The 25,886-nt window shown below is 45.9% G+C and overlaps 1 protein-coding gene across 1 annotated transcript in view; it reads left to right on the top strand.

Annotated features, from left to right (window-relative positions):
* The window catches only part of DYNC1H1 (dynein cytoplasmic 1 heavy chain 1), a gene marked incomplete at its 5' end in the record, with an annotated part of 100,148 nt that overhangs the window by 60,383 nt on the left and 13,879 nt on the right, over window positions 1–25,886 (top strand). The window contains 20 exon segments of the mRNA XM_077466658.1: window positions 1,580–1,775; window positions 6,399–6,516; window positions 7,403–7,618; window positions 8,566–8,778; window positions 9,265–9,392; window positions 11,623–11,776; window positions 12,623–12,769; window positions 12,858–13,008; window positions 13,606–13,859; window positions 15,732–15,866; window positions 16,018–16,112; window positions 17,207–17,381; window positions 17,519–17,594; window positions 20,677–20,837; window positions 20,960–21,071; window positions 21,167–21,227; window positions 23,631–23,754; window positions 23,832–23,945; window positions 24,037–24,207; window positions 24,967–25,184. Of these exon segments, the coding sequence (XP_077322784.1) occupies window positions 1,580–1,775; window positions 6,399–6,516; window positions 7,403–7,618; window positions 8,566–8,778; window positions 9,265–9,392; window positions 11,623–11,776; window positions 12,623–12,769; window positions 12,858–13,008; window positions 13,606–13,859; window positions 15,732–15,866; window positions 16,018–16,112; window positions 17,207–17,381; window positions 17,519–17,594; window positions 20,677–20,837; window positions 20,960–21,071; window positions 21,167–21,227; window positions 23,631–23,754; window positions 23,832–23,945; window positions 24,037–24,207; window positions 24,967–25,184 (3,019 nt within the window).

The raw sequence follows: 25,886 nt of genomic DNA, 5'->3' as shown, positions 1-25,886 counted from the left end.
CTGTGCATTAAGATGAGCCTTCTGTGTGCAGCAGCCTTTCCTTCCTTTCTTCCTTCCCTCTTCCCCTTCCTTCCCTATATTCCTTCCTTCCCTATATTCCTTTCTTCTTTCCCTTCCTCCCTTCCTTCCCCTTTTCCCTTATTTCTTCCTTTCTTGCTACCTTCCTTCCCTTCCCCCTAACACTTACCCGAGGTCCATCTAGTTCCAGCGATGCCCATGAATGTCTCGGCCATTCGAGATTCTCCATTCTGATTGGCTGAAACACAGCAGCGGCGCCATTGGCTCTAAGTCAGCTAGCCAATCAGGAGAGAGGGGGTGGAGCCCGGTCAGGGGCTCCGTGTCTAAATGGACGGCGGGGAGCTGTGACGGCCCCCATAGAAAGCTGCTTGCTATGGGGGCCACTGAACAGGAGGGAGGGGCCAGGAACACAGAAGAGGATCAGGGCTGCTCCTAAGCAAATCCATTACACAGAGGGAAGTTTCTTTTTTTGTTTGTTTTTTTATGGGGGGGGGAGGGAGAGAAACAAGCCTTTACAATCCCTTTCATTGAATAAGCCGAGGTTGGAATCTGATTGGTTTCTATACAGAAGTGAGCCTGATTTGGCGCTATTCAGCTTTAGCAAATGAGCCCCTCGGTGACGTCCGCTGCACTGCCGTCTTGGGGTTCATGATGTTGGTTATGGTCGGTGACCACATGCAGGCTGGCAGCTACATTAGGGAGAAATCTGCAGTGCCCCGTCCTTAATTCTGTAATCATTACATTGGTTCAAAACAATATGTATTGCAACAGATTTTTATTTCTGCAATTGTCAATATAATATATTAAATGAGCAAAGGTTTTTTATTAAATGAAATGATTTAGAGGTGCAAAGAAGTCCTACAGAGGTATTGCATTAACAAGTGCGAGTGGATGCTGCAAACCTTGGCCTGGGCATTGGTGACTTCCAGACACGGAAGGGGTTCATTTACTAAAGGGCTGCGCACTCTGCCAGGGACCTTCCTCCAGAGTTTATTAATGAGCAGAAGCTCTGCTGACTTCCACCCTCCTCCAATCGCGTGCAAGCAAAAATGCTGTTTTTTTTTTTTATTTTATTTTATTTTCCTTGCATGTTACTGTTTAGTAAATGAGGGAAAGCTTCACTTTGCAAACTGTATCCAATCACATGCAATGGAAAAAAAACAAAAAAAAAAAAAATTTTTGTGCTTGCACATGATTGGATGATGGAAGTCTGCAGAGCGTCCCGCTCATTTACTAAGCTCTGGAGCAACTGCTCATGCAGAGTGCGCAGTCTATTTAAATTTAGTAAATCAACTCCAGAGGGTAAAGGGCTTTTGGCTTTATTTAAAGGAAAGTTTTGTTAAATTTTATTTGAAATGCAAGTCTAGATTTCTTATGATCGGTTGTACATTCCTGTCGGCACATATTAGAATAATTATGATTTTCCATAATGAATGTTCTAATCAAATTTTCCTCCATTTTTCTTTCTGCTTTTTTTTTTTTTTCTGTCCTTTTTTGATTTTCTGTCTCTCTCTCTCGCTGTCTGTCTTTATGATCTGCTGTGATCGCATCTTCTGATTAGCTGTAAAATCAATCAAGAAGCAGCACCTGGTAGAAGTCCGTTCAATGGCTAATCCTCCAGCAGCAGTGAAGCTGGCATTGGAGTCCATCTGTCTGCTGCTGGGCGAAAGTACAACGGACTGGCGGCAAATCCGTTCCATCATTATGAGGGAAAACTTCATCCCGACTATTGTAAACTTTTCTGCTGAAGAGATCAGGTGAATAGATAAGATCTGTGTACAAACTGCTGCTGGGAGGAGAGAAAGGAATTGTTTATAAAGGAAAGTTTTTTTAATAGCGGCGGGGGGGGGGGGGGGGGGGGGCGCATTTCTCAGCTGGTAGAGGCAATCATTTTGGTCCCCCCTGTGGTGTCTGGGGACCCCCCCTTCCCCTGTGGTGTCTGGGGACCCCCCCCTTCCCCTGTGGTGTCTGGGCCCCCCCCCCCTGTGGCGCCAGGATTCACTTAATACAGAAATTTTGGTTCCCCTGTTTTTAATAGGCTACAACAGAGCAATTTAAATCGGGCGTCAGATTGTAACCTGTATGGTGACCCTACACAAGAGGTAGGCAACATTGACACCCCCAGCTGTGGGGAAACCACAAACCCCATGAAGACACGGCAATTCTGAGACCGCCACAGGCATGTTCCTGGACTCCGAGGCATGATGGGATTTGTAGTTTGACTGCAACTGGAGTGCCCAGGTTGCCTGCCCACCCCGGTCCTAAACCCTTCAACGGAGCTGTGTGAAGCTTGCTAGAATCTTTACACATGTTCTGTATAATCTTGCTGTACCCGATGCTCTCATACCAACCTGAAGCCTGTATCAACAAGTCCAAGGTCCCTTACTTTTGGGGCCACAGTGGCGATACCCAGCCAAGGACTTGGCGCTGCTGTAAAAGCCGACTGATATCGCCGTCCAGAACTAGATCGCCCCCCTCTGGCTGGAGGTCCTCGTAAGTTTGAATTGGTTCTTCTTGCATTTCCTGGAACTGAAATTTCTTTCTCGGATCCCCAGCGGCAGTTTCTTTACTAACATTGCATGTATGTTAACCTTGTTTTCACCCCCCCACCCCCACCCCCTTCCCCCTTCATAGCGGTGAGCTCTATAAAAAGACAACACCTTGTTGAAGTAAAAGCAATGGCCAACCCTCCCGCTGCAGTAAAACTGGCCCTAGAGTCCATCTGTCTCCTCCTGGGCGAGGAGACGAGCGATTGGAAACGGATCAGAACTGTTGTTCTCAGGGACAATTTCATCACCCAGATTATCAACCTGGTCCCAGAAGATCTCAGGTATTGTCTTCTGTCCTCGGCTCTTCCGCACTCTGCTCCCCTTTACCAGAAACTACAACTTTCTTCACTTGCCTCTGTTACAAAGTGCGCACAACTGTTTTCCATGCTTTGTTTGGTTCTGTCTTTCCTAATCCTTGCTGAGTTTTTATTTAAGAATCTGCTCCTTCTTGGGGCGTGCGTTTGGTCCATCTGCAGGCAGGTAACTAAACCGGGAGCCCAGATCTAGAGCTGATCGCTTACTCTTCAACCAGCAAGAGAAGTGTGCTGGGTCCAGTGCAGACACGCCGCAAACGGCGATCGCTCAACTCCACGCACATCGCTAGATACAGAGGAGCGAAGTCATACAAGATGGCAGGTTTTCACATTAAGCAGATCAACTTATAATATATCCCCACTTCTGGAGCCGGACGACACCCAGAGGTGTCCCAGTTTGGCTGCAGAAGGAGAAATACTTCATAGAGGATGTTTACATCACTTCTATCCCAGATGTCTTTTTACTATTCATTTGATATCCCTAATGATAAATTCAGCCAATGAAAGATGTAGCAGCAGTTTGATCAGCGTGGGGTTTTACTAAAATAACACAAATTTTATATTTTGGTTTATTTTATGTCTGTCTTCGTCTTCTTCTTCTGTCTTCGTCTTCTTCTTCTGTCTTCGTCTTCTTCTTCTGTCTTCGTCTTCTTCTTCTGTCTTCGCCTTCTTCTTCTGTCTTCGCCTTCTTCTTCTGTCTTCGCCTTCTTCTTCTGTCTTCGCCTTCTTCTTCTGTCTTCGTCTTCTTCTTCTGTCTTCGTCTTCTTCTTCTGTCTTCGTCTTCTTCTTCTGTCTTCGTCGTCTTCGTCTTCTTCTTCTGTCTTCGTCTTCTTCTTCTGTCTTCGTCTTCTTCCTCTGTCTTCGTCTTCTTCTTCTGTCTTCGTCTTCTTCTTCTGTCTTCGTCTTCTTCTTCTGTCTTCGTCTTCTTCTTCTGTCTTCGTCGTCTTCTTCTGTCTTCGTCGTCGTCTTCTGTCTTCGTCGTCGTCTTCTGTCTTCGTCGTCGTCTTCTGTCTTCGTCGTCGTCTTCTGTCTTCGTCGTCGTCTTCTGTCTTCGTCGTCGTCTTCTGTCTTCGTCGTCGTCTTCTGTCTTCGTCGTCTTCTTCTGTCTTCTTCTGTCTTCGTCTGTCTTCTTCTGTCTTCTTCTGTCTTCGTCGTCTTCTTCTGTCTTCGTCGTCTTCTGTCGTCGTCTTCTTGTTCTTCTGTCTCCTTCTCCTCCTCCTCCTCCTCCTCCTCCTTCTTCGTCTTCTTCGTCTTCGTCTTCGTCTTCTTCTCCTCCTTCTTCTTCTTCTTCTTTCGTGTGTGTTTTTTTTTTTTTTTTTTTTTATACCATTTTATCATTTTAAATTGTCTTCATTCTACTCGCAAATATGCAGGGCATTTTTTTTTTTGTCCTGTTATGCTGGTTTTACACACTCTGAAGTGTATATTGAGCACATCATTGTCCACAATTTTTCATTTATTTATTTTATGCATCAGAAGGCCATAACTAGAACCTTCAGAGCCCTGGTGCAAGAAACAATGAAGGGAGCCCTTCCCACTGATCCCGGGACCCTTTACTCCCATTGTTGGACTTTTTTTTATTTTTTATTATTTATTTATTTATTTTTTACGGTCCCGCACCGAGACACCTTCCTGCTCTCTTGAGGTCCCCCCCATGTTGGCAAATGCCAGAGCCAAGTCTTGAATGTAACCTTTGCAACCCTGGTAGTTCCACCACTGGTGTCCGTTTTTTTTATTATTTAGAATCCCCATTGGGGGGGCTTTGGTGAAATATCAGGAGTCTAAGCAGACCCCTGATGTGTCACTTTTGAGTCAGAGAATGGGACGGAGGACAGATTCCTCAGTCCCTTTCCTCTCCAGCCTCAGCTGCACAGAATGAATGAACAGGAAGAGCACTGCACAGAGGCTTCACATTCATTCATAAACTGAAGCGTAGAAAACACAATTTACTATGCCCCAGCTATAAATTAATTAAAAAAACAAGTGATCTGTGCCAATGACTTTTCCGCTCTCCATCCTGACTGATCTCTCGCAGAAGCTGGTGGGAGGGGAAACCTAGCAGATCTGCGGGGGGGGGGGGGGGGGGGGTTAGGTAAGCACACAGGAGCAGGACAGCTGATGTACCTTACAGCGGAGTCCGAAATGACGAGGGCGGCCTCTTACACAGTCCTGGTCCTAGCACCCCTGGAGGTTCAGAGAGGAACTGCTAGGGCAGCTGAAGGGTGCAGGTGCAGACAGGTGATAGCAGATCAGAAACACCGGAGCCTTTGTGTAGGAGGTGAGATGCTGATCACCGGACTAGTCCAGGAAAAGTCCAACAGAGTCGCTTGCAGAGTCAGGAACAAGCAGGACGGGCTGGCAGAGAGGTACACAAACATGAGGCAGGCTCGTAGTCGGGGACAGGCAGAGGTCGGTAACGGGCCTCGCAGCAAGATACAAAGTCAGAAGACAGAGCCGTAGTCAGAAGTCCAAGCCGGGGTCAGTGCAGGTAAACAGAGGCAGACAAGGTTGCTGGGATAATCCAAAAGAGTAGACAGGGCAAGCCGGGTGTTCAGGATAAGTCAAGCAAGGTAACAACGGGTAGAGTTGAGCTGAGACAATCCAGCACTAACCCTAAGCAGACTCCTCATTTAAGTAGGGTGCTGTGCGCCACGATTCGTTCAGGCATACCAGTTCAGATGGATGCGCCAGTGCGCATGCTGAGTCCGGGACTCGTTCGTTCTCGCTTGTGACTTGGCGCATTGGAGGAACAGAGATTGGTGGCTGGTACACGGGAACGAGCGTTTGTTACGGAGGTTCTCTGACAACAGCAATAGGGAGGCGGCGATGCTCTCTATTTCCCTCCAGCCACTGAATGTCTGTGGAAAGGAGAGGAGGACAAGCGGACATTCAGTGATTACATGGAGGAATCGGTTCCTCTACATGCCTCTGCCCTGCTATCCAGGTGTAAAGGGGGTCTCACGGGCCCTCTGGAGCATGGGACTGGGTCACAATGGGGACCCCTGACTTTTACCCTAAAACGCATTGGGTGTCATGTGAATTAGAATACCTTTTTTTGACTCCTTTATGAATTTGGTCTGCTTCTCATTCTGTTGGTTGAAGCTCCGAGTATCCCTGGTTGTGTGTGTGAGCCCTACCTGGAGCCAGTGAGCTTTCTAAATGTCCTTCCCTTGTACTAATCTGTGTTTGGATATTGAAGTCCCGACATCTCTTGGATGTGTCCCTTGAACCCTCCAGTCTCTTTAACAGCCTACCAAAGAGTTGAATGCTTTTCTTCTCTGCTAAAAAGTCTGGACTGCAACCGCAGTTAGTTTTGACTTTAGCTCTCCCATACCGATCTATACTGCCCGCTATTGACCAATGACAAGTGAGCAAAGAGGTCCTGTCAGAATTCACCAGGGCAGGTGTTCAGCCTCTCAGCATTTGCCCCTCCCCCTTAGTCAGGAAATTGCTGCTGTGTATTCGCTGTTCTAGTATAAACCTGACTTCTTTTATTTGAACCTTTTTCCTCCTTTAGTGATGCCATTCGTGAGAAAATGAAGAAGAATTATATGTCCAATCCCAGCTACAACTATGAAATTGTGAACCGGGCCTCCCTGGCCTGTGGACCTATGGTCAAATGGGCGATTGCTCAGGTAACGTGCCGATGTGCTCCTTTTTTTATTTTGAGTTCATCAAGGGTTTATTGGGTTTATTTTCTGCAGGTGACTCTACCTCCTTGGTGGAATTCCTAGTTTTTTTAAATGGCTTGTGTGTTGCACTAATGAACTGAAGAGCTTTGGGGGAACAAGTCCTGCTGGCTGTATGTAAGGTGCCGCGGGCTGCATGTAAGGTGCCGCGGGCTGCATGTAAGGTGCCGCGGGCTGCATGTAAGGTGCCGCGGGCTGCATGTAAGGTGCCGCGGGCTGCATGTTCCCATTCATGTGTGTAATTGGGGGACAAAGCCTAAGACGGTCTGGTATCCAGTGTAGGTAAAAAAATAAAACACAATGGGCCTTGTTTATATGGGTGATTAAGACTGGTCTGCAAAGTTGGTGGCAAGAATTGGTGGATTCAGTTGTGGCCGCTCTGCCTATTTGAATGATAAACTGACAGTGGTCATGGCTGTGCAGGTCTATGCACATGCAAACAGTTGCCTGCAGTTAGGATGTGCTGAATCCCTGCCATTGGAACCCGGTGTATGTCCCCGATTGCCCATGTAAAGGAGCCCTTGCACTTTGATGGCTCTCTTGTGATTGGGGGGGGGGGGGTGCCCTTGAAGCATAAATTGGCAATTGAAGTTCCTTTGTGAAGAGGCCATTTTGCTAACATCAGAGCACTGATTTGTGTGATCCATGTAAAAGACCTCAAGTGTATCAAGTCTGAAGCTGCGGGAAGGTTGCCAATTCTATAGGGGGAACTTGTTCCTGGACTATGCCATCGCCATTTTGGTAGAACCTAGATCAGTTCTTGGAGGCAACCTCCAAAAAAGACCAGCTTGTTGGAATATTATGTTTATTTTCCTGTCTGCTCTTCTAACAGCTGAACTACGCCGACATGCTGAAGCGCGTGGAGCCCCTGAGGAACGAACTCCAGAAACTGGAGGACGATGCCAAAGACAACCAGGCAAAGGCCAATGAAGTGGAGCAGATGATCCGCGACCTGGAGGCCAGCATTGCCCGCTACAAGGAGGAGTACGCCGTCCTCATTTCCGAAGCTCAGGCCATCAAAGCCGACTTGGCTGCTGTAGAAGCCAAGGTAAGAGGAATGGTTGATGCAGAACTCCACTAAGTGTTTGAATCTAATGCCCCGTACACATGGTCAGTTTTTCAGACTGAAAATGTTCGATGGGAGCTTTTTGTCAGAAATTCTAACCGTGTGTAGGCTCCACCAGGAATTTCCGACACACAAGTTCAGATCTGGATCTCAAATTTTCCGACAACAAAATCCGTTGTCGGAAATTCCGATCCTGTCTACACAATTCCGAAGCACAAAGTTCCACGCGTGCTCGGAATCGAGCAGAAGAGCCACACTGGCTATTGAACTTCAATTTTCTCGGCTCGTCGTACGTCACCGCGTCCTTGACGTTCGGAAATTACGACAATATTGTTTGACCGTGTGTGTGTGCGCAAGACAAGTTTCAGCCAACATCCGTTGGGGGGGGGGGGGAGAATCCCACAGATTTTGTTGTCGGAATGTCCGATCGTGTGTACACGGCATTAGATGAACACGTCCCAGCCCAATTTTGGGTGGGTGGGCTCTGAGCGGGTATATATAATACACATGCATAGGACCTGGACATTCCTGGTCACGTGTCTGAGCAGATCTAATTCAGTAAAAAAAAGAAAATGCTGTGTCGTCAAGACATGATGTAATGAGGGTATCAATGGGCAAAGATTTTTTATTTTTTTTGGGGGGGGTTCCAAACCACAGACAGATATGAGATATGTAATGGAGATGGCTGCATGTTTGTCATCAGATGGACCAATAGTATGCATAGCAAGATACCCAATAAAATGTTACCCAGTAGTATGGCATAATACACAGCACCACTTCAGACCCTGAAAATGATGAGCCTTTGGTCACATCACAATGCAAGGTGACCTCCTCCACAGGTTTATTTCTAAAGATCTGTTAAATGCATCGTCACTTGCACCCACATTTAACATCTTTCAGCTTTTAGAGACAATGATTTTGATTTCCAGGTGAACCGAAGTACTGCACTTCTGAAAAGCTTGTCTGCGGAGAGAGAGAGGTGGGAGAAAACCAGCGAAACCTTCAAAAACCAGATGTCCACCATTGCTGGCGACTGTCTGCTCTCCGCAGCTTTTATCGCCTACGCCGGATACTTCGACCAGCAGATGAGGCAGAACCTGTTCACCACCTGGTCTCATCATTTGCAGCAGGCCAACATCCAGGTAATAATTCTCTACTCAGCCCTTTTATTGCTTAAAAGCTGGTGTTGCATAAAAAGATTTAATTTGTATATTTTTTTTTCGGCCGGGTTCACATCTCTGCAATGTGCTGTAAAATGTGCATTGTTAGAGCATGGTACCATAATGCATGACTTGTGAGCCTGGCGGCACCAATGATTTCTGGATGACACTCCAGTGGACTTTCATTTATTTAACATCACACATGGAAATCCACTGTCTGTGTTGGTGTTGTGCTAAAATAAAAAATAAAAAATAGTTCAGTTAAGTGTGTGTTTTTTTTTTTTTTTTTTTGTTTCCAATGCAGTGCAATGACAGCCTGTTCAAAATTAATGGGTCGGCTCACTTCAACACATTTAATGCACGATCGATAGAATGATTAGATACCAGAATTATCTGAATCTGCTTTACCAGCTTGTTTTACCTTCACTGAGCCCTTTTTACATGTTTGTTTTTCTTTTCTCGCCACAGTTCCGCACAGATATTGCCAGAACAGAATATCTGTCCAATGCAGATGAAAGGCTTCGCTGGCAGGCCAGCTCCTTACCTGCGGATGACCTGTGTACAGAGAATGCCATCATGCTGAAACGATTCAACAGGTACAACTTCTTTATTCAATAACTCGAGGGATAACCATTTCTGGGGTCTTATTTTTGGTGCTGTAGTTGCAGATTCAGGTAAAGTGTGTGTGTGTATATGTGTGTGTGTATATATGTGTGTGTGTGTATGTGTATATATATATGTATGTATGTATGTGTGTATATATATATATATATATATATATATATATATATATATATATATATATACATACTTTGTTTTTTGCTGTGCCAATAGTTATTACAATATATGTATTTTTTTACACATTTTATATATATATATATATATAATATATATAATTTTTTACACACACGCGCATATATATATATATATATATATATATATATATATATATATATATGTATATGTGTGTATATATATATATATATGTATATGTGTGTATATATACATAATTTTATATATATGTAAAAAACATATATTGTAATAACTATTGGCACAGCAAAAAACAAAGTGTGTGTATGTATATATGTGTATATATATATATATAATTTTTTTTACATTATAGTACATTTACACAGTAGTGGGTTATGTACGAATATCTGACATGCATATAGCCAAGTTTTGCATTGTGAAAAAGCCCCCATAGAGGGGAGTCCAGTATTTAGAACCATCAAGGCTCTTATCCAAATAATCAATGGACAAATGTTAGGGGTGCAACGGATCGTCACCGATCCGTGATCCGAACGGGTCACCCTGTTCGGATCGGCATATCCGGCGGAGCGCACTGCTGCCTCGATGCTAGGAAAGGCTGCGGCTTCGGTCTAGCTCTGGACCGGCGGTCATCTTGGTACGCCCGGCAGCCATATATATATATATATAAATTTTTATTTTTTGCTGCACTAATGGTTATTACCATCAAGCAGTGATAAACTGAATCTAATATTTTGAGTCCAGAAAACAAATCCAATGTGATGAGTCTGTTTGTTTTTTTTTTTTTTTTGAACGTAACAGAGTAAAAGGTCCCTTTCACACTGATGATCCGTTCAGGCCCGCCTGTCAGTTTTTCAGGCGGACCTGAACGGATGCTCCATAGAGCTCTATGGAGCGTCGGATGTCAGCGGTGACATGTCCGCTGACATCCGACCCGCTCCGATCCGAAAAAGTGTGACGGAGGAAAAAGCTATTTTTCCATTGGTCTGCGGATCGGTTGACGACAGACACTGCGGCCCGTCGTCATCCGATCTCCCATAGGGGAGAGCGGCGCTGTGACAGGTCTGTCCCTGCGCAGTGAGCAGAGACGGACCTGTCATCTCCCTGCTCATCGGGTATCGACGGAGTGATCCCCGCTGAGCAAACGGATATCCACGGAGCGGATCAGCACTGATCCGCCCCGTGCGAAAGGACCCAAAGTCTCAGATTCTTTTGAGTTTCCCACGGATTGTAATTATTGGCGTGCCAAAAAACTTTTTTTTTTTTTTTTTTTTTTTTTTTTTTTTACACTCCGTTGTGAGTTTTTTTTCAGCTGCTTTCTTTTTGTTCTGCCAGCACAATATTTGTTTACAATTATGTATTTATTTTATTTTTTTCCCATGGTTGCATTGCTCTGGTTTTCAGACCAGTGGAACGTGTCTGTCAGACGGGAGTAGAGGAGAGCAGATCGGCTGCTCCTCTGACAGGGGGTGTCTGTGCTGATCGATTATCAGCGCAGCCCCCCCGAGGATGCCCACACTGGACCAAGGATGCCAGTCAGTGCCCACAATGGGCATCACTGATTGGCATGCATTGTTTGGCACTGATTGGCATCCATCCGTACAATATTTTACAGTACGGTGCCGCCCCATCGGTGCCGCCTTGTCGTCGGTGCAGCCCCATCCATGAAGGAGAAAACTTATTTAGAAAGTTATGTAACTGAAACCAAAAACTTTTTTTTTTTTCTAAATTTTCGGTCTCTTCAACAAATTTTTTTTTTTTTATTTTTTTTTTTTTTAAATAAAAATCCTAGAGGCGATCTGTTGGCGCTTTATAAATTGTGAATAATAATAATAATAAAAAAAAAATTTAGTTCCAAAGCATCTGGTATGCCAAGGTTTGCCATCACTGGTATAGAAAGTGTTTGAGACTGTGCAAAATGTCATGGATTGAAAGAATGAGATGCTATAGAACCCGGGGGGGGGGGGGGGGGGAGAGAAAGAGATCCTCACCACATTCCATACCAGAAGCTAAGGCCAATGCTGGATCAGTTGCTGCAATCCTGTGTGTGTGTTCCAGGTATCCTCTGATCATTGACCCGTCAGGCCAGGCAACAGAGTTCATCATGAACGAATACAAAGACCGCAAGATCACCCGCACAAGCTTCCTGGATGATGCCTTCAGAAAGAATTTGGAAAGCGCTCTGCGTTTTGGAAACCCGCTACTTGTCCAGGTGAGGTCAGATCTCTCAAGCTGAACCAAGGGTCCTCCAAATGGTCCCATTACACCCTTCTCCGGTTGTGACGGTTGTCAGCTTTTCTCGTACTGAGCGGTGAGATGTAATCACACTGGAGCTGTTTAGCGTGGTGATATATTGAGCCCAGTCTGCTGTAATATTACAACGTATTCCTGGCGCTCGCGGTCCTGTAAAATGGCCGTGCGTATAAGTGGGTGCTGAAGCAAGCGCTGGACTTGAACCGTGAATAGTCCGAGTGAGAGACTGTCACCAGCACACCATGGGTCTCCACAATGGGTCGGAAGCTTTATTCAGTGATCACATCATTGCAGTAAATATCAACATTTCGGAGCTTCGTAGGACCTCTTTTCATCATCAGGCACATGGCCAATAAAGGGGTCCTGTGAGGCTCTGAAACATTGATATTTACTGCAATGATGTGATCACTGAATAAAGCTTCAAACCCATTGCACAGGACCCCTTTATTGGCCATGTGCCTGATGATGAAAAGGGGTCCTACGAAGCTCCGAAATGTTGATATTTGCTGCAATGATGTGATCGCCGCATAAAGCTTGGGACCCATTGTTGAGATCCATGGTGTACTGGTGTCACTTTGGCTCAGTCTGCTGTAATGTCACTACGGGGGGGGGGGGGTTCATAACTGGATTTGGAGGAAGTGCTCATTTAGCCCAAAAGACTAAGGACTTCTAATGGTGAAAATGAAGTCCTGCAGGGTCAGCTAAATGTATGTGTAGTTCTACGTCCTACTACTTGGTGACTTCTTGGGGTCTGAGGCTTTGTAACTTTTTTTTTTTTTTTTCTTTTACCCCCCCCCCCCTTTAGGATGTTGAAAGCTATGATCCAATCCTGAACCCTGTCCTGAACCGCGAGGTTCGTAGAACTGGGGGCAGAGTGTTGATCACACTGGGAGATCAGGACATTGACTTGTCCCCATCCTTTGTCATCTTCCTCTCCACCAGAGACCCCACGGTAAGTCGGCACACAGGTGGGTTCTGAGAAATGCCACCTTGGATGGTGCCCCTTCCAGATGTTTACTGTTTTTATCCATTTTTAAAAGGTGGAATTCCCGCCAGATCTGTGCTCCCGTGTAACATTTGTCAACTTCACCGTGACTCGCAGCAGTCTGCAGAGCCAGTGCCTGAACGAGGTCCTGAAGGCGGAAAGACCCGACGTGGATGAAAAGCGATCGGATCTCCTTAAACTTCAAGGTGAGTTCAGGCTTGTATTGGCTGAGTGACACGGGACGTCTCGGCTCCGTTCACACTTGTCATGCATCTTTGGACATCAAGTTGTTCCCGATGTTTTCCAACGATGACCATTCATATAGGTGCGATTTAAAGTTGCAGCGACTTCAAAGTAGTTCATGCGCTACTTTGGTCTGACTTTTCATGCAACTTGAAGGCCATAGACTCAAAAGTTGCATGAAAGTCAATGTTATAAAATGCATTTGTGCAACAGTTGTCCATTATCGCTGGTCAAAGCAAGTGTCGTATCCGAGTCGCACCCATCCCAAGATGCCCTCCAAAGCCGGCCTAACTTTGGCGTTGTGTGAATAAATCCATTAGGGAAACCGTTTAGTGCCAGTCACAAGCTGGGGTGTAACTACAAGTACTGTGAATTGAGGTGCAGCATCCCATCTATTGAAATCAGGCTTACTGAGGGCGTGTCTGTTCTGTTAGCTGAAGTTGGTGAATGCAATGTCCATGTTCTCCTGATTTGTACAGTTGCGGATTCTTTTACCGTTTTCAGAGGTCGGTTATATTATCCATGCAGGTAGAGGAAATGACGGTGTTCTTACTTTCCAGGTGAGTTCCAGCTCCGCCTGCGACAGCTGGAGAAATCTCTTCTTCAGGCCCTCAATGAGGTGAAAGGTCGCATACTGGACGACGACACCATCATCACCACTCTGGAGAACCTGAAGAAGGAGGCCGCCGAGGTCACCCGCAAAGTGCAAGAGACGGACATCATCATGAAGGAGGTGGAGACCGTGTCCCAGCAGTACCTGCCCCTGTCCACCGCCTGCAGCAGCATCTACTTCACCATGGAGTCCCTCAAACAGGTGAGGAGCTCCGCCGGCCTCCTTGTATGACAGTCACATGTAGGCTGCAGCTACCGCATTCCCTCCAGCGTTTAGTATTGCAATTTAGCAAACGCATGTACAGATTTCATTGAAACCTTTTACTTGAAAGCTGCTTTGTGACGCGACAACGCATTTTCTGTTCTGTATTTTGATAATTGCATGTTGTTCATGAACAAAGTGCAATATGCATAATAAACAAAAAATCTAAAAATCCAATAGAGTGCAATTAATTTGGCAACAAAAGTCCCATGTTTAGTATGGGGGCATCTGTCAGGAATGTCCATTCAGTGATCTTTGTAACCACGATTAGAAGTGACTGCATCTTCGTCCACCAACATCCTACCCACCAAATCGCCACAACATCCATTACAGGTAGTCAAGTTACATAGTAGGTGAGGTTGAAAAAAGACACAAGTCCATTAAGTCCAACCCATGTGTGTGATTATATGTCAGTGTTACATTGTATATCATGTATGTTGTGTGATTATATGTCAGTATTACATTGTATATCATGTATGTTGTGTGATTATATGTCAGTGTTACATTGTATATCATGTATGTTGTGCGATTATATGTCAGTATTACATTGTATATCTCTGCATGTTGTGTGATTATATGTCAGTATTGCATTGTATATCCTGTAAGATGCGCAAGATAAGCAATGGAGCGGGTCCCTCCGGGCTCGGATCATGCCGTCCCCACTTCAAACATCCGTGGAGTAATGTAGAAAAACAAGCTTCCACGGTGAAGTACATCACAATCATTTATCTTAAAACTATTAAAACCAGTGGTGCAAACAATTCAGGAAGCAGGGACACCGTAGCGCTTGGTCAGCACGTTCTGACGTCATCAGGGGCCTGTAACCCCTGATGATGACAGAACGTGCTGACGAAACGCGTTGGATCCTGTGAACGCCATACGTCACTTCTGCTATTTTCTGGAATGCAGCTGAAGCGATACGGCATCCCTGAATTGTTTGTACCGCTGTATGCAATGGTTTTAACCACTTTAAAATAAATGATTGTGATCTACTTCACCATGGAAGTTTGTTTCTTTTTTCACATTACACCACGGATGTTTGAAGTGGTGATGGCATGATCTGAGTCCGGAGGGAACCCGCTCCATTGGTTGCTTCTCTTGACTACCTGTAATGGGGTGTTATGGCGATTTGGTGAGTAGGATGTTGGTGGAGGAAGACGCAAAGATCACTGAAGATTCACCTTTGTCACTTTATTAATTTGTCACTATGGCCTTTCCTGGAAGATACCCCCATACTACACATGGGACTTTTTTTGTTGAATTAATTGCGTATTATGCATATTGCACTTTGTTCATGGTATATGACATTCATTTATGGTTCATGTTCGCACTTCATGGTTTAATACTATAGCGCTTTATATCACATTGATGCGAGCGCGCTTTGAATTCATTTTTTTTTTCTTCATCGAGGCTTATTGCCTATAACGAGCAGCTCTCCCAATTTCACCATTTGTGCGGTTAGGGTACCTTTTTTGCGTACTCCTTTCCCTCCTTTTGCATGTTGATCGCCCTCTGTAGAGTCTTCCTGTAGCGATTTTATGTGCGATTCTCTGTTGGGCTACCCTTCATATCTGGTTTTAGGAGTTTTTTTTTTTTTTTTTTTTTGGTGCTCTTTAGAAAGAGAAAACGTTACTGTGGTAGTGTTTACGTGGTCAATGAAGCCCCAGTGGGGTAGAGGGGTAAACATCCAGAAGTTTCCGATCTGGAAGACTTTTCAGACCACTTTATCCCTTCAGGAGAGCCGAACCCTTTTAGATCTGCTTTGCTCATGATCCACAAAGTGTTACTAATTGACTTGTTTCCTTGGTGTAGATCCATTTCCTGTACCAGTACTCCCTGCAATTCTTCCTGGACATCTACCACACTGTGCTCTATGAGAATGCCAACCTCAAAGGGACCACAGACCACACTCAGCGTCTGTCTGTCATCACCAAAGACCTATTCCAGGTACAGTGACCCCCTCCCCCTCCTCCTCCTCCTCCCCTCTCCAGTCTATGATGGTATAAAATCCAGATGATCATTCCCCCGATGTCTGCGCTCCCTAATCCCTGCACTACGGAACATGAATTGGTGAAACTTTTACATACTTGTTTTCCAGGTGGCCTTCAACAGGGTGGCCCGAGGGATGTTGCATCAGGACCACATTACCTTTGCGATGCTGCTGGCCAGGATTAAGCTGAAGGGAACTATTGGGTAATGTGTGTTTTTTGTTGGTTTTTGTGTTTTTTTGTTTTTCCCTTCTCTGCAGGTTGGGATAGTTTTGACACCCGATGAGTCAAAGCTGAACTCCTCCAGCTTTTGATCTACATTACAGCCGGCTCCCAAATGATTGATGTCCTTCACCAACATGTGAGGCCGCTGGTTGTGCGGTATAAAGTGTAGCTGAGTCTACATCCAAGCATGGTGTTCCTGGTTGGAGCCGAGACTTCCCGTCTCATATGCAGAACACAGTAGAGCAGCCATTCTCACCCAGGGTTCCGTGGAACCCTGGGGTTCCTTCATAGATTGCTAGGGGTTCCTTGAGCTGTGGCGGCTGAACCACCTTTTTGATGATGTCTACAGAGTTCAAGGTTCAGCACCACTTGGCAAAGCCAACAACATGGCACCAAATATCTTTTTAGCGGTCTTAAAGTGGTGTTCAGAATGCCACCCTTAAAGGGGGGACGTTCTTCCTATTGACCACCAATGTAAGGAGCATTGTTCCTATTGAGCCCTGGTGATTTGGTTTTAGGAAGGGTTCCTCAAGACATGAAAATTATTTTTGGGGTTCCTCTAGGGTTAAAAGGCTAAGAAAGCCTGCAGTAGAATCTGATTGGTGCTCAGCCATTCATAGAAAGTGACGTATTGGCATGAGTACAGAGAAGGGGGGGGATGATGTCACAACCTCTGACTCAGCCAATCAGAGGAAGTGTTGTATTCATTTCTAGAATTCATTGCTTTCTCTGGCTGAGCACAAATCGGACTCTACTGTGCTCTGGATATGAGAGACGGGAAGTCTCGGCTCCAACCCAGAACACCGTGCGGTAAGCTGTATGTAGCCTCAGCTACACTTTACACCACACATGCAGCGGCCTCACATGTTGGTGAGGGACATCAAGCTGGAGTTTAGGCTTTAAATCGGACCACCTTCGGTCTTGCACAGTACTGTCCTAGACTGAATTTGGTAACTCGGAGCTCGCTGCACACTGTGAGCTTCTCTCAATGAAGCGCCCTCAGGCGCTGCAATGTTTTTATAGATGGCCGCACTGCTGTTGGTAAGTAACCATTCTCTATTTGTGTTCATTCAGGGAGCCGACATATGATCAGGAGTTCCAGCACTTCCTCAGGGGAAGAGAGATCGTCCTCGGCTCCTCCTCTGTGCCAAAAATCAGCGGCCTGTCGGAGGAGCAGGTGGAGGGCATGGTCAGACTCTCCAATCTGCCCGCCTTTAAGGATGTTATAGCCAAGGTGGAAGCTGACGATGTGAGTATACTTGTGGCATCCTGTGTGCAGACAGTCATATCTACATCTACATTCCCCACCGCAAATCCATCCAGATTGAAAACTTACATGGACTTCTTCTTTTTTATTTTTTATTTTATTTTTTTTCCCTTTTGCAGCAATTCTGCATCTGGCTTGAGAGCAGCTCTCCGGAGCAGACGGTGCCGTACCTGTGGAGTGAAGAGAAGCCTGCTAGTAAGTGTCCATCATTCATGGGGGGAAAACCACAAAAACAGAAGTCCTCAAATATCGCCAATAGAAAGCTCTGTTTGTGGGGAAAGTAGGACATCAATTTTGTTTGGGTACAATGTCGCACGACCGCGCAATTTGTTAAATCGACGCAGTGCTGCATCACGAAAAAGTGGCCTAAAATCTTCTGGTCCATAAGTAGTTAACCACTTTATCCCCGGGAGGTTCCACCTCCTTCATGACCAGACCATTTTGTGTGATACGGCACTGTGTTACTTTGACAATTGCGCAGCCATACAGCGCTGTACCGAAACAAAACAGTTTTTTGTGTTTTTTTTTTTTTTCCTTTTTTTCCTCCCCCCCACAAATAGAGCTTTCTTTTTGTGGTATTTAACCAATTTCAAACCGGTGCACGCCGATGTCCGTACCATTCTGCGTACAGGTACGTCCCTTTAAATTTGCCGCCATCGGCGTGCGCCGATCGGGACCTCCGTGAGCCCTATTGCGGGTCCCGCGGACTCGATCGCCACGGGGATACCTGCGATCGCCTCACTGTGAGGAAGAACGGGGAGATGCTAATGTAAAACAAGCATCTCCCCGTTCTGCCTAGTGACAGTGTCACTGATCTCTGCTCCCTGTGATCGGGAGCAGAGATCAGTGACGTGTCGCGTGTAGCCACGCCCCCACAGTTAGAAACCCTCCCCAGGACACACTTAACCTCTACACTGCCCCCTATTGAATAACCCCTTCCACTGCCAGTGTCATTTACACAGGAATTGGTGCATTTATATAGTACTGATTTGCTGTATAAATGACAATGGCCCCAAAAATGTCAGATCTGTTCTATCATAATGTCGCAGTCAAGATGAAAATCGCTGATCGCCACCATTGCAAGCAAAAAGAAAAAAATATTAATAAAAATGCCATAAAACTATCCCATATTTTGGTTTGTGCAAAAAAAGTTAAAACGTTTACAATCAATCACTTATTGCGATTTATTTATTTTTTACCCAAAATATGTAGAATAATACTTATCGGCCTAAACTGAGAATCTTTTTATTTTTTTATATATATATAATTTTTTTTTGGGGGGGGATATTTATTATAGCAAAATTGTAGGTCCTTTTTTATTTTATTTTTTTTTATTTTTAGTTTATAGCGCAAAAAATAAAAACCGCAGAGGTGATCAAATGCCACCAAGAAAATCTATTTGTGGGGGGAAAAGGACGTACATTTTGTTTGAGAGCCACGTCGCACGACCGCGCAATTATCAGTTAAAGCGACGCAGTGGCGAATCGCAAAAAGTCCTCTGGTCATTGGCCTGCAAAATGGTCCTTGGCTTAAGTGGTTAAACAACTCTGCTAAAAACAAAAAGGCCAACCATTTATATAAAACATCCAATTTAAAATAAAAAAAAATAAAAATCAAATTTCTTCATTAGTTTAGGCCCATATGTATTCTGCTACATATTTTTGGGGCAAAAAAAATCCCAATAAGCGTATATTGGTTTGCGCCAAAGTTATCACGTCTACAAACTATGGGATAGATTTCTGGAAATGTTTTTTAATTTTTACTGGTTATGGCGGCTATCCTTTTTTAATTCTTTTTTTTTTTGCCGGATTGCGGCATAAAAAAATTGGACACTTTGTGGGGACCATGTGACACTGACACTGAAGGGGTTAACTTCAGGGGCATTTAAAGTGGAAGTAAACCCTTCTATTGCTTTCAGTCAAGCAAGCTGCCATCTTGGCCTCTAATGATTCTTCAACTGCCATAATGCTGCACATGTGATCAGTTATGAAACCAGCCATTGGATGGTTTGAAAGTTTGGTTGAGAGCACAACCAATGTGAAAGTTAGCATTTCCAGCATGCCGGGAATGTAAGTGTTTTTTGAAACTGGGTTTACGCCCGCTTTAAAGGTTTGTGTGCTCCTAGGGACTGATTAGCAGAAACACAAGACCTCTATCTTCCTCTGACAGAACGGCGGCCATGTTTACATAGCCAGACTGCTGTTCTGCCTCTCCTTTGAAAGATTGCCGGATCCCGGACCCACTGATTGACTCCCAGTGTGTCCAATCGGAGCGGGCGAACGGCGCCCCAGACACCGGGAGAGACTACCACATTCGGGTACTTTGTTTCGGCCGCAGTAAGTGGGCGGTCCGGAAGTGGTTAAGGTAGTACATAAAATTTTAGGTTTTGGATACAGTGGGGGGGGAGGGTTAGAACCTCTGCTAAGGATCCAACCTCCGCCAAGTGATCTGTATGTCCTATTCAGGATGTTTCCTTAAACTTGCTGCCCTCCTGGCCATGGGGGGAGGGGAAGAAATCTGCTGAATGCCTCAGAATAGAAAGCCTGTGTGCCTGATAAAGGGGTGCAGATTGCTCTGAAATGGTGTGTGTTTTTTTTTTTTTTCCTTTCTAAAAAAGCATATTGAGAATTTTGGCGTGCTGGATCTGCTTTTTTATTCCATTGAACTTGCCTAATGCAGACAGTGAGAAATGTAAGGGGTTGTAAACCATTCTATGCATTTAGATGAAAAACCCTTTGTTCTGCAGCCCCCCCCCCCCTTCTTTTTTTTTTTTTTTGTTATCTGAACCCGATCCTTCCAGCATCAAGGACAAGCCCAGCAGCTCCAGTTGCTGTCCCGGGTCCTCATTGGACAGATCGATAGCAGCAGGAGCCATTGGCCACCACTGCTGTCCATCATATCCAGTGACACGGGGGGGGGGGAGGGGAGGGGGGCGCCCCGAGTCCTACTGTCTATGTCAATGGATTCAGCAGCACATGCACGAGTACCCCCAGGGAAAGCAGCTCTCCATAGGGGCACCTGATGAGGAGTAGGAGCCAGGAGCGCTGCTGGTGGGGGGGGGGAAATGACTCCAGAAAAGGATCGGGGGCCACTCTGTGCTAAACCCTTATACAGAGAAGATAAGTATAAACGGTTAAAAAAATAAAATAAACCTTTCCAATCACTTTAAAGGTTACATCTTTGTGATTGCGCCAAATGACAAAGTGAGGAATATACAAAGAAATCAGATTTATTTATTTTAAAATGTAAAGATTGTTACTTTGTTGTTTGTTTTCAGCACCGATCGGTCAAGCCGTCCACCGCTTGCTCCTCACCCAAGCCTTCCGTCCGGACCGCCTTCTGGCCATGGCTCATGTCTTTGTCTCCACCATCCTGGGAGAAACCTTTATGTCCGTCATAGATCAGCCATTGGATCTGGCATTTATCGTGGATACAGAGGTAATGAGACCTTTATCTGAAAAAATAAAAATAAAAACTTCCCAACAAAAGCAGTGAAAGTAAAACTTTGCTGATGAATCGATCGGATATGCAGTACAAATGACTTGTGTGATTTTCGGCAGGTGAAGCCCAGCACTCCTGTACTGATGTGCTCTGTTCCCGGATACGACGCCAGCGGGCGCGTGGAAGACCTGGCAGCAGAACAGAACACCCAGATTACAAATATAGCCATTGGTACGGCCTGTTGGCTCTCTGCACATGGACTGTCAGTGTATTACTCGATCTTTTCCTAATGCTATTTGTATTTTTTTTTGGTTTTTCACTTCCAGGCTCTGCAGAAGGATTCAGCCAAGCGGAGAAAGCCATCAATACAGCTGTGAAGTCTGGAAGGTTGGTCCTAATAGGATTTTTACATTTTAGGCTTTGCAGAATCCTCAGTCCCGGTCACACCTCATACTTGCCTCGCTCCTCCGGCTCTGGGTGCGGGTAAAGGGAAGCCGCTCGCCATTAGAAGCCTTGTGTAGGTTTATTCAAACTTTCCATGAGAAAGCCGTTTCCCCTTTCCTGCAAATCCTCACCTCTTCTGCTCCAGCCGCAGAGGATTCCTCAGAACCACATATTGGGAAACGTTGGGTTTTGCTGAATAGGTGGAACTGCTTCGTGCATCGAACATTTGAGAGCTGATCAGTCTCTACCTACACCTCGGGCCTTGTGATCACTCAGGCATACATTACAGGAAAGCGAGAAAGACGATACTAATCATACACTAAGGCTACTTTCACACTGAGCCGCTTTTCAGGTGCCAAAGGGCTAAAAAATAGCACCTGAAAAACGCCTCCCCTGTCTCTCCAGTGTCCAAAGTCCGAGTGCTTTCACACTGGGGCGTTGCGGGACACCGCTCCTAAAACACCCCTGCCATTGAAATGGATGGTCAGCCCTGCCAAAATGGGTTGTTAACCCGTTTTCGGCTGTTCGCAGGGGTTAAAAGCGCCCCGCTACGGCTGCAAAACGATGGCAAAGCACCGCTAAAAATAGCCACGTTTTACCGCCGACGCCTGCTCCAGTGTGAAAGTGCCCTAAAGTTCTGGGTATTTCCTCTCTGCTATCGATGGTAGAACAGGGGAATGCAGATTTGTTTAAAAATTTCTTAGTAGTCACAAAGGATAAAAAGCCAATTTGTGTGAACCAAATCCCTTTGCAAACCCACATATTACATTGTAAGTAATGGTGACATCATCACTGTGCTGCGCACAACTTGAGTGGAGCTGTGGAAGGGACCCCCTAAAGAGCCACCTATAGAAAGCTAGTGGAGGGGACATAGAGACATTTAGCCCTACACAAGGAGAGGGCAGCGGTAAGCAGTCCTTACTACAGGAAAGAGGTGAAGTGCTGGCGTTTCATGCTGGCTCACTTGGCACGGACCTGAAATACACAAAGGACACCAAGATTCACATCAGAATTCACCAGCTCTTGTATTTGTTTAGGCTTTTAGATTTGGGTCAACCATTTGCCCTGCTTGGACAGAGCCCATTTTACTTGAATCTGTCTGGCAGTGAAAACGGCAACCATTGCATGCAAGAGATTGCGATTTTGTGGGGATTCGTGGTCATTACTTTGATGGTAACAGCAGCTGGGGGGCTCTGTGCCTGATATACCGACGGGCCTGACGGGCTCTGTGCCTGATATACCGACGGGACCCAGGGTGGTGTGACTGGACCTTTTTTAGGCTCGCACAGCTTCCTGGCGACTTGAGTACTTTGATGTGACTTTGTGCAGGTATGCAGAGATAACAGAGTACAAGAAGATGCCGCACACTGCCTGGCTGATCTTCCTGTAATGGTGGATCCAAATCGCATCAAATATAGATGAGACAACTTCCATTAAAGTCTATGGGCACACATCAGATATAAGTCTCCTTGTAGTACAGGAACCTTTTCTAAAGTCGGAACGACTTCAGTAGTTCTAATTAGGACCACGTTCATTGACTGACATGGGATTTCACATGTCATGCAGCTTGGGGGGGGGGGGGTCTCACATCTGATCCCAAGTGGTGGCGGTGTGAGTCTTGGCTGGATAATGTTCTGTGGGTGGTGACGGGATGATGTTCTATGGGTGGTGGTGGTGACAGGATAATGTTCTATGGGGGGTGGTAGTGGTGGTGGTGGTGACGGGATAATGTTCTGTGGTGGTTGTGGTGGTGACGGGATAATGTTCTGTGGTGGTGGTGGTGACGGGATAATGTTCTGTGGGTGGTGACGGGATAATGTTCTGTGGGTGGTGACGGGATAATGTTCTGTGGTGGTGGTGGTGACGGGATAATGTTCTTTGGTGGTGGTGACGGGATAATGTTCTGTGGTGGTGGTGGTGACGGGATAATGTTCTGTGGTGGTGGTGACGGGATAATGTTCTGTGGTGGTGGTGGTGACGGGATAATGTTCTGTGGTGGTGGTGGTGACGGGCATAATGTTCTGTGGTGGTGGTGGTGACGGGGATAATGTTCTATGGGTGGTGACGGGGATAATGTTCTGTGGTGGTGGTGGTGACGGGCATAATGTTCTGTGGTGGTGGTGGTGACGGGGATAATGTTCTATGGGTGGTGACGGGATAATGTTCTGTGGTGGTGGTGGTGACGGGCATAATGTTCTGTGGTGGTGGTGGTGACGGGGATAATGTTCTATGGGTGGTGACGGGGATAATGTTCTGTGGTGGTGGTGATGGGATAATGTTCTATGGGTGGTGGTGGTGACGGGGATAATGTTCTATGGGTGGTGACGGGTACGTTTCTGGCTACAGGTGGGTGATGCTGAAGAATGTACATCTGGCGCCGGGCTGGCTGATGCAGCTGGAGAAGAAGCTCCACTCTCTACAACCACATTCCTCCTTCCGACTATTTCTGACCATGGAGATCAATCCCAAGGTACAGCTGGAAACATTGTTGAACAAAAATCTGATTTTTAGCTGCTGCGTGTGCTGAGCCTTTCATTTCTATCACAGGTCCCCGTGAACCTTCTGCGTGCCGGCCGTATCTTTGTGTTTGAGCCTCCTCCAGGTGTGAAGGCCAACATGCTGAGAACCTTCAGCAGTATTCCAGTTTCCAGGATCTGTAAGGTACGGAAGTGACATCACTGAGGATCAGCCAATCCGCTCCTTAGACACAATCGACATTACTAAATCCTTTTTTTCTCTCTCCATTTTCTAGGCTCCAAACGAGCGCGCCCGTCTCTACTTCCTGCTGGCTTGGTTCCATGCAATCATCCAGGAACGTCTGCGCTACGCTCCCCTGGGTTGGTCTAAGAAATATGAATTCGGTGAATCTGATCTGAGATCTGCCTGCGACACGGTGGACACCTGGTTGGATGACACGGCTAAAGTAAGTCGCTGGGAGGGTAGCCAATGTTGGTAGGTGTGGCCAGACTGATCAATTTTTGTCCAGTCCCTGCTGAACGGGCCAAGCTTCGGCCACAGAAGTCGCCGTTTGGTCAGGGGGGGGGAGAATTCCTACAAGTCTATGGCCAGCTTTACCTCTTGTCCACCATTGTACGTTTATGGTGCAGTATATAAGGGGGTTCAAACAAGCTTCCAGTTGTGAGTTGTTGTTGTTTTTAGAACTTGAGCGGGGATACCCAATAAGTGTTCCACCCAGGGGCGGACTGACAACTCATGGGGCTCCGAGGCAATAGATTATGGGCCCACAAAAGTATACACACACAGTATACACATGCACACACTGAAAATGTACTGTAGAGACGGGGCAGCTATAATCTTGGGATTTAAAAAAAAAAAAGATTTTTACATACTTCCCCTGGTTTTATTGGGGCTGGTGGGGCCCCTTAGTGGCATGGGGCACTCGGGCAGTGCCTGAATGGTCAGTTCTCCCCGGTGTCCACCCGATCGTTTTTATGGGACGCTGAAGGTCTGACCCCCTAAAAAAAAATGTGTCTGTTTATAAAGCAGAACTTCTAACGATTCCGCAGACCTTGGCTGCAGAGGAATCTTTTTAGGTCCATGTGTTTTTAATGGATTCACCACCAGAGAATGTTCAGTGAAAGTCACATTCACTGCTTGATAAATGGACTCCTTTTGGCGTTAAGCATCAAACACTTTACCTCCCATCTGGATCCTGTTCCAGGGCCGCCAGAACATTTCACCCGATAAGATCCCGTGGTCTGCCCTGAAGACCCTGATGGCGCAGTCTATTTATGGAGGCCGAATCGACAACGAATTCGATCAGCGGCTGCTCAATACCTTCTTGGAGAGGCTCTTCACCACCTCCAGCTTTGATGGCGACTTCAAACTTGCCTCTAAAATCGATGGGCACAAGGACATCCAGATGCCGGATGGTATCAGGTAATTTTGTGCAGATTCTTGTGTGTTTTTTTTTGTACATTTCTTTCTAATTTCATAAATGTGGAGCTGATTGTAGAGAAGCTCCGAATCTTTTCTTTTATGACATAAATTGGAGCCCCGTAGATAACGGCAGACTGCCGGCATCGGCTGATACTTTTGACTTCGCATGATAGATATTTGTCAGCTGAGATGAATATTTCTATCCTGATGGTGTAGCCTGACAGTTCGGACTGGCAAGTCAAAGAGTTCTATGGGGGATTATTCCCGCCCCAGGATCATGTCCCGTTATTAACACTCGTCTCCTGTACAGAGAGATGGCTTTTATCTCCTGCTGTGATTGTCATTCCAGCCTTACAAAAAGTGCTTGGAGCTCAGTTCCCATTGATGTGGAGGCCTCACCAGAACTACATCTCCGAAGAGCCCTTTCATTACATATACCAGGAATATGCAATTAGCGGACCTCCAGCTGTTGCAGAACTACAAGTCCCATGATGCACAGCAAGACTCTGACAGCCACAAGCATGACACCGAGAGGCGGAGGCATGATGGGCCTTGTAGTTTTGCAACAGCTGGAGGTCCGCTAATTGCTTATCCCTGACATATACAGTATATTGTGTTGGCAGGATCTTGGGAGTCAAGGCAGCAACAGGGTTTTTTTTTAATTTTACAAAGAACGCACGGGGGGGGGGTTTATAGGTGGCA

Source organism: Lithobates pipiens, unplaced genomic scaffold (genome assembly GCF_037356315.1).
Source record: "Lithobates pipiens isolate NorthernLeopardFrog02 unplaced genomic scaffold, aLitPip1_a1.2 Scaffold_37, whole genome shotgun sequence".
Lineage (NCBI taxonomy): Eukaryota > Metazoa > Chordata > Amphibia > Anura > Ranidae > Lithobates > Lithobates pipiens.
This window is presented reverse-complemented; position numbering and strand designations above follow the sequence as displayed.